Raw genomic sequence first — 17,636 nt, forward strand, 5'->3', positions numbered from 1 at the left:
TATTGTGGTGACCGACTCCAGTGTTTCGAGCTTTATGCTCGTCCTCAGGGTACAACTCACAAAGTGAAAATAACCATTATAAATACCCAGCACGGATTCCCGCGCCCGCCAATGTGTCATTAAACTTACCTGATCCAGGTGTTACCACGGAGCCTGTAGCGTGTAGTTAGAGCACTCCCGCGGCTCAGCGTGCTTCCTGGTGACGTCATCATTATGCGCGTCCACCTCTGGAACGCACGCCAGCAACTGGAGCTTCCCCCACTTCCGCATCACTGACCCGCATGGATTCCCCAGACCAGGATTCACCTAAGGGCATAAACAAATGCCAGTAAAGTGACAGTGCGTGCAAATGAGTAAAATACATTATACATTACATCGTGAGGTACTTGTGTATTTTGGCGGCGCCCATCGCATCGCATACCATAACACATACGATGGTATGCGATGCGACGCGATATCGTACGATAGTGCACGATGGCATACAATTTTGAAATTGTATGCCATTGTACATGGCATACGATGCCATACGATGCGATGCGATTAAACATTGTATAAGCACCCTAATGGGTGCTTATACAATGTTAAGCACCCAAATGGGTGCTTACAATGTTAAATGCACCCCCACGCCACCCCCCACTATAAACGTGAACCCGAAGCGTGGCGAGCGCAGCGAGCCCGCGAGGGGCTGCGGTACGCGTCCTACGACCTTTTCATACCCCCACTATCCACGTCGGCGTGGAGTTGAGAATAGAATAGTGTGGCGAGCGCAGCGAGCCACCGAGCCCGAAGCGTGGCGAGCGCAGCGAGCCCCGCGAGGGGACGCGGATACCTTCACAGTTATACGCGTCCCCTCGCGGGCTTCACAGGTGTCCATGGCGACGCGGACACCTGTGAAGCCCGCGAGGGGACGCGTATAACTGTGAAGGTATCCGCGTCCCCTCGCGGGGCTCGCTGCGCTCGCCACGCTTCGGGCTCGGTGGCTCGCTGCGCTCGCCACACTATTCTATTCTCAACTCCACGCCGACGTGGATAGTGGGGGTATGAAAAGGTCGTAGGACGCGTACCGCAGCCCCTCGCGGGCTCGCTGCGCTCGCCACGCTTCGGGTTCACGTTTATAGTGGGGGGTGGCGTGGGGGTGCATTTAACATTGTAAGCACCCATTTGGGTGCTTAACATTGTATAAGCACCCATTAGGGTGCTTATACAATGTTTAATCGCATCGCATCGTATGGCATCGTATGCCATGTACAATGGCATACAATTTCAAAATTGTATGCCATCGTGCACTATCGTACGATATCGCGTCGCATCGCATACCATCGTATGTGTTATGGTATGCGATGCGATGGGCGCCGCCAAAATACACAAGTACCTCACGATGTAATGTATAATGTATTTTACTCATTTGCACGCACTGTCACTTTACTGGCATTTGTTTATGCCCTTAGGTGAATCCTGGTCTGGGGAATCCATGCGGGTCAGTGATGCGGAAGTGGGGGAAGCTCCAGTTGCTGGCGTGCGTTCCAGAGGTGGACGCGCATAATGATGACGTCACCAGGAAGCACGCTGAGCCGCGGGAGTGCTCTAACTACACGCTACAGGCTCCGTGGTAACACCTGGATCAGGTAAGTTTAATGACACATTGGCGGGCGCGGGAATCCGTGCTGGGTATTTATAATGGTTATTTTCACTTTGTGAGTTGTACCCTGAGGACGAGCATAAAGCTCGAAACACTGGTGTCGGTCACCACAATAAAGCTTTGAACCTTTATGCAGTCTCCGAGTGACGCCTTATTGCCATTCTTCTACATTGGGTCCCAGCACCTGGGAAGGCACCGGAGCAAGTACAGCTGATACTTTGGTTGAGTGCCGGATTTCTTCTTTCGCTATATATATATATATATATATATATATATATATATATATATATAGATAGATAGATATATATAGACTAATATATATAATATAATATATAGGGTATACGCGTTATTTGTGTTATATGATAAATATTTCTCTTTTTGTTCCTCACAGGGATCCGTACATTTACTACAACCCTAACTCAGCTGCCAGTTTCTATAACTGAATTAGTACATGAAGATATAGAGATTACATGTACCATAAAGGGGGAAAACATAGACCATCTGCGGCTCTACTGGTACAGAAAGAGCAACACGAAGGGCGACTTGGAGTTCGTCATAAGTGCTACGACCTCACTGGACAAATTTTCCTACGGCGCCAACATTGACCAGAGCCGCTTCAGAATAAGAAGAATCAATTTCCAGAATTTATTCACCTTGAAGATAACAAGACTGGACTTCTCGGACAATGGAGACTATTATTGTATGGCAGAGCTGGCTTCAAAGTGGGCTTTTGGAGATGGGACGAAATTAAGTGCCGGTAAGTGGGACTGTGGCAAATAACACATTGAATTTAAATATAATTTTTTAATTTGTGTTTGTGTGTAACTAAATCCGAAGTGGAACATGCAACGTTTGCATTTGTTAATAAGTGTCTAGAAATGATTTCCCTTCTGTACACAGTGCACTTTATTATATTACTATCTTGCCTACAAATAGGGTAATGTCAATTTTGCATGTGCTACTGAAACTGCTAGACCGCATCTATACGGTACTGTGTAGGGGCAAATGCAGGATTCATAGGGGGGTTTCCTTCTATGCACGTGCGTGTGTATGTATACACACACTACATGAAACACATACAGATGAATATATAGACACACAAGCTTAGAACACAGACACATATGTAGAACATATACTGTACACACAGAACATATACACACACAGTGAAAAAAACCATGTCGACCTCGCAACCTGTCGACCGAAAGTCATGTTGACTGTTTCACCTGTACATTCTATAAGTCGGTATTTTGACCTTGTCGGGATTTTGTCCTTGTCAGTATTTTGACCCAGTCGAAATTTTGACTGCATCCCTTTTGATTTAGCCCCTAAAACACAACATTGATTAACATAGTTACATAGGGCCTTATTCTAGTTCACTCTTTCTGACAATATCCTTCATGTGCACTGCAGGGGGGCAGATGTAAAATGTGCAGAGAGAATTAGATTTGGGTGAGTTATTTTGTTTCTGTGCGGAGTAAATACTGACTGCTTTATGTTTACACTGCAATATAGATCTCACTTTGAAGTAAAACCCCACCCAAATCTAATTCTCTCTGCACATGTTACATCTGCCCCCCTGCAGTGCACATAGTTTTGTCCATCTAAGAAGGATTTTGTCAGAAAGAGTGAACTAGAATAACCCCCATAGTTACATATGTTAAAGCTGAAAAAAGATGTCCATCAAGTTCAACCCTCGTTTCTAAAATACATGATCTATTTGCTTCATCCTTTATATAACTATATACAGATTTTAATTGTTATTTGTAACCCTTGATGTTTTGCCCGATAGATGATTGTCCAAACTTATTTTAAAATAATGTATTGTCTCTGCCGACACTACTTCTCCAGAAAGTGAGTTCCACAATTTTACTGCCCTGACCGTAAAAAAGTTTTTTCCTTTAAGGGTACAAAATCTTCTTTCCTCTAGTCTTAAATGAGTCTTTGATTGCATCCGGATGAAAATATACATTTAAATATGCTTTTTGTTTGTTCTCTTCATGTTTATTTGTGTATTGGTCAAAAAAGTGTGACGTCATAGTGATATTCTGCATAGCACAGATTACTTGTTGGAGCTCTAGGTAATCATTTTAGTTAGCCTAAAGGTTGCGCTGGTTCTGTATATAATATATCATTCACTTCAGAATCTAGTGACTTGGGGATAATTGAAAATTTAAATGAGATATAAACTGGGCCCATACATTAAACATCAAGTGTTGAACCTAATCACAGAATGTGAGTCCACTGACCATTATTTTAATTGTCAGCATACTTTGGAGCCCTATTATTGGTATTCCCTAATAACATACAGATGTGATATCTGCATTCTGTAATGGTTGCAAATCACTGTTGACCCTCCTTGATTGTCAGAAGATACGCTAGAAGATAATTGAAGCCAATTTGATCTACCTGGTTCCACGTTGACCAACGTAACTGCCATGTGTGGCCAACTGTACTAAGCAATGTAACTGATCGATGTGTTCGGATTAAGCCTGTGAGTAATTGCTTACAAAGAAGTACTCATATCCTCTGCAGTATAGTTTTTTTTTATTATTCTATATTTTTACAGTTGAAACTCTACCTACCACCGTAAGACCAACAGCAAAGAAGCCACCATGCAATTGCAAGAAGCAGAACACGCCAAAGCTAAAGACAACAGGTAGGCAATATAAATGAATATATCTAGGTTTCAAAATACTAGATGGGTCAAGTGGTTAAATCTGCCATCAAAGTCTGTGTTTCTATGTTACCAAACTTTTTCATTGTCTTTTTTGTTACAGAAGACAGAGTAGATGATGAGTTTAGTGCAGTAGCTCACAAACTTTTTTGAATAATATCACCGTAGAGAAAAGGATTCTTTTTTCAATGCATCACTAGACCAAAGGTTTCTTATTGACAAAATTAGAAAAAAAATTATTACATTTACCGTATTTGCCGGTGTATAAGACGACCGGCCGTATAAGACGACCCCCAACAAAAAGGGCCAGGAGGGAATGAAATGCCCACGGTCCGAGAGGGCCCGACTATCATGCCCACAGGCCGGAGGGGCTCGATCTGTACCCACGGGCCTAGTGCCCGATCACCCGGTGGTCTAGGGAGGGGTAGGTGGCCTGGGGTCGCTTACCTGCTGTTGGGAGAGGCTGCAGGGGGGAGCTTTGTCAGCTCTTCTGCTTTCCACCCCTGCTGGCCTCTCCGGATCCAGCCCCCATCTTCTGCCACTGGCCTGTCCTGGCCAGCGGCGGCGCTGCTTCTCCTCTTCCTGCAGAAGGCGCCAGAGATCTTCTTTCTTGATCCCAGTATCTTCTGGCCTCTTCAGCGGCCGCAGGAGCTCTTCTCCCCGCCACAGTCTTCTGCGCCGTCCTCCGGCGGCTTTCGGCGTCCTGTTGCTCCTCAGCTGGGGGACTTCCTTCCTCACCCTCCCGGCGGCGTCTGACGTCAGACGCCAGGGGCGAGGCCGAGTAGGGCGCGGCGAGTGCTGATTGGCTCGCCGCAGCCATCTGCCATTGGCTCCCATCTCGGGAGCCCTGATTGGCTCCTGAATAGCGGGAGATTCAAACCGCCGAGAGCGGCGCTTTGGATTGGCGGCCTCAGCGGCGCCAGATTTAAATCACCGCTCAGTTCGCCGCCGCTTCCATCCCCGCTGCACGTGTACTGTGGGTGTGGGGGTCATATAGCTGATCCCCACGCCCGCCTCCATTAACCCTGCGTATAAGATGACCCCCCCACTTGGAGGCATTTTTTCCAGGGGTAAAAAGTCGTCTTATACGCCGGCAATTTTTGATTATATGTCATTCTTAGTTTCAGTTATGTGGTGATGGACAGGATTCACTTCTGTTTGTCTATATAAATTATGATTGGCAGCCACCAGCACTGGTTTTTCCTATTACTATGAACAAAAATCATTTGAGTTGGTCCTGGACTACCAACCCAAGGTACCTCTACAAGAGTCCTGAGGCACACCAGGGTGCCTAGGCACTCAGTTTGGGAACCACTGGTTTAGCAGATTATAAAAACACAATTTCAGGGTATTAACAACTGAAAAAATTTCCCATAAAGGCAGAAATGGTGAACCAGCCACATACAGATACATATAATATATTGCTGCCCCTTATTCCTATATATATCCAGCTGTGTAGCTCAGATATAAGCAGTGGTGGCTCCTACCTCGGTGGTGGAGGAGAGGGGCTGCCGCGATGCTGCCCGCCCCCCGCCTCCAGTGCAACAACTACTGGACCCTGCCGCCACCATCTTGGCCTGAATCAAGATTACTGTTGTGGGACCAGCGCAACGGTACTGTGCATGCACTGGACCCAGTTTCTATGGGGCTGCTTCAGGAGCAGACCAGTAGAATGATATACGGTTCTGGGTCTGGCGCATGTGGGGTATCCTCAGCAGTATTGCGCATGTGCAGAACCCATTTTTGGGGGGCAGTTGCGCATAGAGAGGCATCCCAGAGGAAGGGAACACTTCCCAATGGGACTGCCTCGGTGACTGGCAGGTTGGACTTCCAACAGGAAGTCCCTGCCAGTCACAGTGAAGCCAGTGCAGTCTCATAGACTGCATCTGGCTTCACTACAGTGGCGGATCCTACCTCGGGGGGCTGCAGCCCATAGGTAAAAACCATTAGATTAGTTTAATCTAATGTGATTTACAGTTACAAGAAAAAGTATGTGAACCCTTTGGAATTACCTGGATTTCTGCATAAATTGGTCATAAAATGTGTTCTGATCTTCATCTAAGTCACAACAATAGACAAACACAGTCTGCTTAAACTAATACCACACAAACAATTATATGTTCTCATGATTTTATTGAACACACCATGTAAACATTCAAAGTGCAGGGTGGACAAAGTATGTGAACCCTTGGTTTTAATAACTAGTTGACCCTCCTTTGGCAGAAATAACCAAACTTTTCCTATAGTTGCATATCAGACCTGCACAACAGTCAGGAGAATTTTTTAATTCTCACCCTTCCTTCTAAATGCTTAACCCTAACCTTCCCTTTACTGTAGCCTAGCACTAGCATTCCCCTCCCCACAGGCTAACCCTAACTACCTCCACTAGAGCCTAAACAGTTGAAAGTTATATAAGAATATTGTGGGCTCTCCCTGTCCTCATTTTAGCATTGCAGACAGATCAGGGCCATCTTAACAGCATTATGGGCCCCCGGGCAAAGAGGTGCAGTGGCCCCCCCCCCCCCCCATGTCTATGCATTCTGTATATATGTATACCCCCCCCCCCCCCCATGTCTATGCATTCTGTATATATTTATACACATACAATAAAGGCCAAGCTGGCAGCAGCAGCTGCTTACTGTACATTTAATTTTTAAGGTCCGTGGAGCCAGGATATAATATATATATATATATATATATATATATATATATATGTGTGTGTGTGTGTGTATATATATATATTCATATTACATATACACCCACACACACGTGTGGGTGAGTGTGTGTGTATAAGAGGGCAGAAGCCACACTCTCACTCACATGAGGTCGGAAGGGTCAGGGTGCCGGGAGCCGCGTCGCGTGGTGCTGCAGTGGAGCCTAAAGGTGCACAGCGTGAGCGCACATCAGCAGGTGCCACAGGGCAGGGCAGGGCACTGGGCAGGGGCCAGGGCAGTAGAAGCAGCCTGCAGCCCGTCTTCTGACACCTTGGTCACGTTGCCGACTGCGCCCGCCCTGCACAGGATTACTGGGAGAGTGGGAGGGGTCGCGGTCACGCGGCGGCCGCGCTATCCAATGGCGGGGAGGCGGCCACTGCGTAACAGCGTCTCCTCCCATACTCCAAGTCCCAGTAATGCTGTGCGGTGCGTGCGGTAGCTGTTGGGTAACGGCGGCACCCGGGCACCGCACACCACACACTATGTTGTTACTGTGACACTGTCTGTGACAGTGACAGACTGTCTTGTGAATGCCAGGGCCGGGTCTGCAATCAGGGGTGGGGAGCCGGCCTTGGTGTTGCGGCCGGAGGGGGGGGGGGTTGGAAGGCTTTGGGCCCTTAACGCTGTGGGGCCCTAGGGCAACTGCCCATTAAGCCCATGCGTTAAGACGGCCCTGAGACAGATACAACTATTGTTTTTACTTTGTTGGAACAATGTTGCTGCACTTTCCTGTAAATATTCAGCCCTGTTGCTCCAGAGAAGCAGAGAAACTTAAAGTTTCAATGTTTAGTAACTTTTAATTATAAGACAGATGAGATCTGAGAAACCATGTTTACTCGTCATCTTTATGATGTCATTGAATTGTATACATTATCTTTAACACACTGACACATTCTGACGTCTGTTATATTCATTTAGGTCTGGTCTGCAGCAGCGCTATCTGGGCCCCTCTGGCAGGGTGTGCGGTTATCCTCCTGATAGGCCTGTACTTCCTGGTATCTCATACACACCGTAAGCTATCGTTTCCTATTTTCTCTTTCATTTGAATTACATTTGGATACAAGCTGATTTTGTCAAGCTGTGGATCTTATTAAGGATTGGTCACAAAGTGCAAATGCGAAATGCCATCCCAGGAAAATAAAAGATCACATTGTGCTCCCTGCTTTATGTAGACTTGTAAAAATCTGCAAAGGTTGCAAATTTGGATCCCTATATATGCTAGAAATACCCCTCTCACACCAGCCTAAATTCCCGGGTTGGGCCCGGGAACAACTCGCGACTAGCAGTGGTGTGAAAAGTTCCTGGGCCAAAATCCTAGGAAAATTTGCCAGGATTTCAACCCTGCTAGCCAGCAGGCTTGCTCCTGGGTTCTGGCCGGTGTGAAAGGGGTACGAATATTCACCCGGGTTGCCGGTCCTCGGTGCGGGCAGTCAGGCCGAGGATCCACACAGGCTGCGGGCGCAGATGATAGGACAGGTAGCGTATGAAGATGATGCAGCTCTCCGGCTGCCTCACTGCAGCGGCATTTGTGCCCACCGTCTAACCTGTCATCTGCGCCTGCCGCCTGTGGCGATCCCCGACCTGCACCAAGGACCAGCAACCCGGGGTGAGTTCTGTCCACCGCCTCCGCCGCCATCCCACTCCCTGCCTGCCTCCTAAATCCTGCCCGCCTCCTGAATCCTGTCCACCTCCTTCCCGTCTCCTTCTGATACTAGAAAATGCAGGTACTTTTCTGGTGTGAACGGGGCCAACTCGGGAATGCCCCGGCATGATCCCTGGGTAATATTCTTGGGTGGGTCCCTGCATTTTCTGGTGTGAAAGGGGTATAACAGAAGCAGGTGGGACAGGAAATTAGCAATAGTCGTGGCATCCCTGTGAGTACAAACACACAGCACACAGTCCGTATTCATTACTAAAAGTGTAGATATTATCTGGTATAAACAAACACAGAAATGAATCGGCCCAGAAAGCACTATCCTATATAGGGTTAATGATCTCCTCCACTCCTGATGATCAAACTCTAAAAAAAAATAGAAATCCCATTAGAATGTATGAAATCCTGTGTCCAGTGGTACTGTAGTTGGTGTATTTTCACAACACCGACCTTCAATAAAGGCCCTATATGCCCATAAAGGTTTCTTTACAGGGTTGTGTCCCTTCAGTGTCCAACTGGACACTTTCTATATAATAGATCCTCTTTAGCCTGAAGACTCACCCCTCAGCCTGACATTCACCTTAGAATGAGGCCCTATGTGCACCAAAAGGTTTCTTTGAATCCTCTGTACACCAGGTAAGGACTGCTCGTGATTCAAATCCATGTTCATAAAAATGTTTGTTACAAAATTTGTTACAATAAAATTTAACCTTTATTTATTATTTTAAAATACTTGTGAAATATAAAACACACATAAGTCAAGAGAATATATAGAGGTGACTTGACAAAGATTGAATAGGTGTGTTTAAAATTCGGTGGCTTCCTGGCAACGCATTTGTAACTGAAATAGGTATCAGTATGTTTTCCCAACAGGTTTTATCATGTATGTTAATACAGACAGATTGTCATACAGTGTACGTGTGATAGGAATGCATTTTGAACTGTATTTTTCCACAGGTTGTTACTAAAATCCCTACATAGGGTATCTGCTATACCTCTTGTACCACCACTGATCCTATACGTTTACAAGCACCTGGCAGAGACACTATATAAAAATTGAATAAGTGTCTGTCCAGGATAGCACCTATCACACATACTTACTATTCAATCACCTATGCCTCTGGAAGCATGTGACCTGATGTTAAATCTAATTTTCCCTGTACAGCCACAGAGCTGTGACCATTATAGGGATTATTTATTTATTTATTTATTTATTTCAGAAGCAGATTATAATTATTTCAATTTTATAACATGAATACCCTCATAACGACGCTGATTAAATCCTGATTCTGTGGTAACACGTGACCAGCGGAACCGATTTTCAGGTGTATTTCCAAGTGTGTGTGTGTGTAAAACAACAGTATAAAACACTGTATGACAATCTGTCTGTATTAACATACAAAGTGTATAGTACATGGGTGTGGTATGGGACTCCGACAGTCGGGATCCCGACGGTCATTATCCTGACGTCGGGATCCCGACTGCCCGGAGTCAGACAGCATGGCGAGAGCAAAAAAGCCCCTTGCGGGCTCGCTGCGCTCTCCATGCTACGCGAGCCACCTATTCTATTCTCCCTCTATGGGGGTCATGGACCCCCACGAGGGAAAATAGCGGGTGGCCGTCGGGCACCTGGCTGTCGCTGTTTTGAAAGTCGGGATCCCGAAGTCGGGTAAATGACTGTCGGGATCCCGACTGTCGGGAACCCGTCCGGCACCCATAGTACATTGGGGCATAACCTTGGATATCAGGGTCTTACAACAGTAAGCCGTCATACCATCCCCCCAAACTGCCTGTAAAAACGTATAACCTACATAACACACAGGGGTACTACCCTGAGTATTACAGCATTGCCATAATAAGCCACTAAACCATCCCCTGAAACTATCACATTCCACACTATATTGGTGGGGCTGCCACAACTGTCACGACCTTCCAGACACTTAGTTGCAACATATCTATTGTTGCAATTCCAGTGAAATATTCTGAGGACAAACTGTGATATATAACTAAACGGTGCTATAGCAGTGGCGACATAAGTAACAGAAAGGCAGCACTTCAAACAGTTTAATGTGACAATATTTTGAGTACAATACCAGTACAAAACTTTCTCTTCATTATAGTGTCAATATGAAACCTGTTGGGAAAACATACTGATACCTATTTCAGTTACAAATGCGTTGCCAGGAAGCCACCGAATTTTAAACACACCTATTCAATCTTTGTCAAGTCACCTCTATATATTCTCTTGTCTTATGTGTGTTTTATATTTCGCAAGTATTTTAAAATAATAAATAAAGGTTACATTTTATTGTAACAAATTTTCTAAGCTGCACCACACTAGTGACAACCCTTTCTCTCCTTTTCTTCTTGAAAATGTTGCTGTATCATATTTGTTGTCCAGTGGTAGCACACCTCCCCTATCCCATTGTAGCCACATATTGTATTACATCTGGGGGGTCCAACCTTTCCTTTTTATAGGAAGAAAATCCTGTGCGAGTGACAAACACCCCTGTTTCCAATAATCATCTGTAGAATAAGAGACAACCCATGGGTGTCATCATTAGCAACTTGCACTAGGTTTTGAGTATTCTTATGTTACTACCCTCCATACAGATGCACCTTTTAGATAGTCATCAGGGATGTAATTTGTGGCGACATACCCTTTCTGCACTTTGGCCACATCTACCGGTCTATCCTCTGGCCCGTGGCACAGGGAGTCATGCTCATGTGCATTAATTAAAATGAGAGAGTTGGGAGGAACAAAAGAGATGCAACTTGCATTTATGTCCAACTTTGAATGAGGTTATATTGTACACTTTCTGCATACTACATGGTCTACAACACCCTGATATACTATCTATTGTGAACACATAAATCTTGTGCATGAAAACTCATCTTCATTGTTCATCCAAATAAACCGACTCTTCCGGAATGCCCGAGGCAGTGAAGTCCACAGGCTTAATGTATAAATCGTGCAATGAGAGCAGATACTAGGAATTACAATTAACACACAGAATAAAATGCACTGTATAGTATACATGTGCATATTGCTATACAGTAGAAGATCTTCACAAAAATAAAACTGTACAGTATTTCCATCGCCAATAAAAAAAAACTTTTTGTTAAAAACTTGAATCTTTCTTTACAAACAAACTAAGAATGTTTTATTCCCTGTACTAGGTGTATACAGGAGAACTCACAAGTACTTCAGAAAGTAGTAAGTATGTTTGTGTTTGATTGTGGTGGCAACATGCTGTGAGATTGTAGAGATAACCGTTAGTGTAACCACATCAAAACCACATAGCAACAACAAACATCTTATCTACAGTGTGTTAAATTATACCAGGATCTTGATTAAATCAGCTTTTTGTTTTTTTTTTTCCTTAAAATATCGCTAAGATAGGAGCAAGGGACTTCCCCAAAGTTAGCAAATTCTCCAAGGATCTTTTAAATTCCCTTAAAACTGCATATATATATATATATATATATATATATATATATATATATATATATATATATATATTTTTATATATATATATATATATATATATATATATATATATATATATGAGAAAGACCTTCGTTTGCGCTATTATAAGCAGCTACTCTATAAGACCTCCCTGTTAGTGGAGGACAGTAACGATGGATATGTGCACGAGAAAGAGATATAGAGAGCGCTATTAAGAAACCTCCACCTTAGTGTATTTGTGCAACAGTAAGGTACAGATTTTTACAATTTGTAAAATGGCTTTATTAAAACATAAATGGTGTAGTCGATGTCAGACACAATTGACAACATTGATTGTACATTTTTGGTACATGGATTTCAGGTGAGTCGAGACCCAACGCGTTTCGACGCTGCACGACTTCCTCAGGGGTGATAGACTCGAGTTTCCTGAGCTTTAGCAGATATGTGAAGAGTTTTTAGAAAAACTTTTTTTGACGTTGTGATGACGTCCTTAGGTGACGGAAAGTGAGATCCTGCAGAAAGGCTGGATTCGCTGTCCGGGATTATAATAAATACCGGAGGTGTACCACTGGATAGTTCCTCGTGTCTGACTCGCTCATATATTGTCACTTAATAGAGAGCTTGGTCACCACGAGATTGAAGTGGGCTTGTGTGCAGTCTGCTCGAGGTCTCCCTCCTCTTTACAAGCATCCACAGTACTGTAGACTACTGTAGATGTGCAGGTCTTCAGAAAAATGGCATCTGCTCCTTATATACACTTCATTTTCCCAGTGGTTCAGTACAAGAGCAAGATAAATTCCATATGGTGCTGAACAATTCACCAGCAATTTTATTTTGTTAAAAATTTGAATATTTTAGTTGATGGTACATTATAATCCAAAAAATATTTCAAAATGAAAAAAAAAAATAGAGCTCTGATAAATTTGTTGGAACATTTTGGCAGGTCTATAACTGATCCATCCATTTTAAAATGCACAGGCAGTGGTGTTATCAAACTTGATACATGTAGAAATTATTAACTACAATTGTTAATTTGTAAAGGGTTTAAATTAATACATTTAAATACATTCAATTGGCTTTTATAATACATTTATCTGGATCCATTTTTGAATAACATTTTAAAATAAATTATATAGTTTTAATATTTTTTTATTTTACAATTTAAAATTATACTATTAAATATAAAGTTGTATTAAACAATTTGATATTGTGTATTTTTTTGATCCCGTTCACTAATTTGTATTATTTTGATCGGATTAAATATTAAGGAAAATATTTAATGATATTCAGGTTTTGTTTTGGTTGTTTATTGTAAATAAATTATGTCTTAAATGATTTTGGTGAAAAAAATGTTCTAAAAATTGTTCTAAAAATTATTTAAATAGATTCAGAATGGGTTGAATAAAAAAAAATCAATTAACAAAATTATAATGATTTCAATAATTATAACAAATTCAGATTAGAATTACGTTAGCAAAAAAAGACTGTAAATCAATGAGATTTGCTTGAGAATTATAAAAATGATACTAATACAACTTGAATGAAAGCCATTGATATGCAATATGTCTGAAAGGTACCTGGAAAAGGTATGATATTCTGTGAATGCAGAAAATGTAAAGTAATAATAACGATAATAATAATAATAATAATACGTTTTATTGACCGATTTCTCCGTTTGGATGGAATCGCATTGGTTCTGCACTGATATTTATGCTTTTTCTTCTTTTTTTTTCTTCAATGCAAGTGAATATTAAGTCTAAGGGGGGTATGCAATGTTCCGCTGCTATTTCCGACGTGGGAAATAGCGGCGGATCCCTATTCAACGCTGTTATTAACGACAGCATTGATGCGGGATCATGGCAGAACGGGCCTGACTTCAGAAGCTGTCGGGCCCGTTCTGCCGATAACAGCCGTGGATTGTCGTTATCCGGGCCGCAGATCGACAATCCACGGCCGTTTTCACGGCCACGGCCCCTTCGGAAGGCGGGACATTGAATCCCGTCTGTCGTTATGCGGTCAAGCTGACCACAAATGGGGGGGAACGACAGCCATGATCCCATATTGCATAGCCCCCTAAGGGGGATATTCAATCCCCGGCAAGCATCTCCCATAGGGGAGATGCTCGCCGGGCCCTATTCAATGCTGTCTTCCCCAACAGCATTGAGCAGGGTTTCTCGTCAGAACGAGCACAACATTACTAGCTGTCGGGCTTGTTCTGCCGAGAACGGCCGGGAAGTGACGAACTGCCGGCTGCAGCTCGCCTCTTCCCGGCCGCAACTCGCGGCCATGCCCCCTTTTTGCTCCCCGGCATGCAGGACATTGAATCCCGTCTGCATGTTCTCGTTTGAGCTGACCGAGAACGGGACTGGGTCACTGCGGTTGAGCAAGCTCAACTGCCGTCACCCTCAGATTGAATACACCCCTTAGTGTGCAGTTGCAGCTTCTCCTAATTTTCTTTTTTTGGGGTGGATATTGTATTTGATTTTTTTTTCTTTTTTTTCTTTTGTATTAATTTATTTTATCTGAAAGATGGACATGTGTGGATCAATTCATTAGTTTCACATATATGTCAATGGAATATATTCAGTGCCATTTTGGTGTCATATATGTTAGATAGAGACCCCATTGTTTTTGGGTTGAGCTGAAATTAATAATTTTCTAGTCAGCAGTTGACCATCCAGAAGACCAAATTTCCACACCTTTTTAGTATAATGCAGAAATTTTGAATGCATTTGATCCCTTAATACAAAACCTTCCTAATCTTTATGAGTCACCTATACACAGATAAATTACTTACCTGTATACTCAACCTATACATGTGCTAAGCACTTCCTAATATTCATGAAGCCTGATTTATATTCATTGAATACGGAGTCTTAGGAAAATATATAGGTTCCATTTTTATGACGATAAGTTCATTCCTGAAAATGGACAGGTGAAGACTACAAGTAGAGTTCTAGGATCTGGTTTGGTGGTTCCTTATCAGCTCTGCATTCCATTGTATTGACAATTGGCTCTTTTGGAGTCAGAGAACAATAGCAAACTGGGGCCCATGAATAGCACACAAACAGATTTTGGCTAAGAACCATGACATACTGATACTTTTGGTTCCAGTAGCGTAACGAAAACTTTTGCTCCCCCCCGCCGGGACAATTTCGCCGCCCCCCCCCCCCCGATAATTTCGCTGTGCCCCCCCCGTTAAAAGACCCCCCTGGGGAGCTGGCAGGGGGGTCCGTGCGGCGCGGAGGTACCTGTATTCAGGGAGAGCCTGAAGGTCCCTGCGCCTGCGCCGCTGAGTATGATGTTGCTTGCCGGGGTCCCTGCAGTGAAGTGGAAATAACGCGCTATCTCCGGCGGAGATAGCGTGTTATTTCCACTTCACTGCAGGGACCCCGGCGGCGGCAACATCATACTCAGCGGCGCAGGGACCTCCAGGCTCTCCCTGAATACAGGTACCTCCGCGCCGCACGGACCCCCCTGCCAGCTCCCCGCTGCACCCACAAGCAGTGGGGAGCTGGCGGAGAAAAAATAGCGCCCGCAGACCCCCGGCGCCTCCCCGCCACCGCGGGGGCTGCGGCCTTATAGTTACGCCAGTGTCCTAGAACAATGGCACACTGACATTTATGGTCCCAGATCAATGACACGCTGATATTCCTGATAAAGAACCAATGTTACACCAGCACTTCTGGTACCAGGTAAATGGCACACAAGTATTTCTGGTCCCAGAGAAATGGATCATGTGTACTGTACTTCTGGCCGCAGAACAAAAGAACTCTTGTTCCAGGAATAACGGCACTCTGACACTTGTGGTCCTGGAAAAACTGCACAATATTACTTTATAGGGTCATGTTCACTGACACATCACTGCTAATTACCAGGTACAAGCTGGTTTGACCCAGTAATTAGAGTGATTCAAAAGACGTTACCGTGTCCCTTAAACAGGTAGTACCAAGGCAATAAGAACCGGTAAGAAAGCAGAGTTCTTACTGATTCATTGCCGTGTTGTTTGGTGGTGTTAACGGGTTAAACAGGTCGAGCGACCCGTTTCCCGTTCACACTATGGAGGAGGCAGCGCTTGGAGCAGAGCCAGCTCTAAGCGCTTCCTACTCCCCCACCCCGATTGCACCCTCGGATGACGTCAGTGAACCGCAAAAACACCCAAAAATGCAGGTTCGCGCCGGTACTGTGCCATTTCAAAGTCCCGGTGCATACCTTCATTTTGCGATGTGAGAGCAGCAAAAATTCATCATGTTTTTTTCAAGCAAAAAATACAAAATAAGTCAATGGAAAGTAAAATGGCATTGTACCTTATGTCATTTTTTATTTTAGACTGAAAACATTTCTAACTAATTATAAGATAAGTTAAAAAAAAAAATCATGATGCTGTTGATTTTTTTTTTTTGGGTGTTATACTGATGGTTTGTCGACAATTGCTGCATTAAGGTTTTATTGCGCAATTATTCACCCATCACTACTATCTACTGTTACTTTATTTTAGAATTCATTTTTTTTTATCATGAATGTTATATACTGAATTTCTTGAGTTTTTCATCTATTTGTATAATAAGGGTAAAGTCCTTAATACAATACAAATTTTCAACAAAATTTGCAAGTGTTTAGGTTCCCAGTTTATTAAAAATGAAAGGAAAAAAATCATCTTTTAAAATTGCAACTTTTTGACTCTCAAGGCAAATAAAAAAAAATATTCTTAAATTTTTTCCTAGCATTTTTAATAACAAATAAAACTATGATGTACCTGAATTGGTCAGCATGGTTATCTATACATGAGAAAAATAAATATTCTAAAATGTGTATATTACCAAATAACATCTTAAAAAAAAAAAAAACATGGCAGTTACCATATTTGTTAATTTTGAAGGTATGTACTTTATTCCTTACCAGAGTAAAGTACACCAGTCATTCACCATGCTCAACATGACAGCTGCCTACCCTAAATTCAGATCATTAACCAGAGCAACAGGCTTCTTTGCCGCAAAATAAACAAATTAGCATTGAAATGATATGCACACCTGTCAGATTCTGTTATAGATAGCAGATATGAAAATGTACATGATTGATTGATTGGGTGATTGACCAGTTTTGTTCTTTTAATTTCAGCTCTCCAAAATAAGAAAACATATCATTGTGTTTCCTGAAGATTTACAGCAAATGATTGTCACAATATGGACTCTGGTGATGACAATATATGTATATATTTATATGTATATATGACATTATATATGATTTACGCTCCAGAACATGACCTGTATGGAGGCCAAAAGAAAAAAACCACTTGTCTATATAAATAAAAAGAAAACAATGCTGGGACAATTCTGGACTTACCAACCACGCTGTGCCAGTCAGGAGAAGAACTCAAAGAAATGTATCGGGCTGCTCATTATTGTGCATGTTATACGTCAGAAGATGATGATTACTTGGTTTGTGCGTTCCACCATCTTCCAACCACCTGCACAGTACAAACATGT

General features: G+C 43.1%; 1 protein-coding gene across 1 annotated transcript; it reads left to right on the forward strand.

Annotated features, from left to right (window-relative positions):
• Window positions 1-1,545: 1,545 nt before the first annotated feature.
• Window positions 1,546-17,423, forward strand: CD8B (CD8 subunit beta). The gene is made up of 6 exons (XM_083186210.1): window positions 1,546-1,609; window positions 2,031-2,396; window positions 4,206-4,295; window positions 7,946-8,038; window positions 11,862-11,898; window positions 17,269-17,423. The coding sequence occupies exons 1-6, from the start codon at window positions 1,546-1,548 to the stop codon at window positions 17,279-17,281; spliced, it is 663 nt and encodes a 220-aa protein (XP_083042336.1). The 3' UTR covers window positions 17,282-17,423.
• Window positions 17,424-17,636: the final 213 nt, after the last annotated feature.

The sequence above is a fragment of the Crinia signifera genome, chromosome 1, assembly GCF_055691185.1.
Source record: "Crinia signifera chromosome 1, ASM5569118v1, whole genome shotgun sequence".
Taxonomy (NCBI): Eukaryota; Metazoa; Chordata; class Amphibia; order Anura; family Myobatrachidae; genus Crinia; species Crinia signifera.

Excerpts from the sequence above, each read along its gene's own strand:
- CD8B (XM_083186210.1), top strand. The coding sequence starts at position 1,546 with ATGACGTCACCAGGAAGCACGCTGAGCCGCGGGAGTGCTCTAACTACA. Across the intron at positions 1,610-2,030 it reads TACACGCTACAGGCTCCGTG|GGATCCGTACATTTACTACA; the intron begins GTAACACCTGGA and ends TGTTCCTCACAG. Across the intron at positions 2,397-4,205 it reads TGGGACGAAATTAAGTGCCG|TTGAAACTCTACCTACCACC; the intron begins GTAAGTGGGACT and ends ATATTTTTACAG.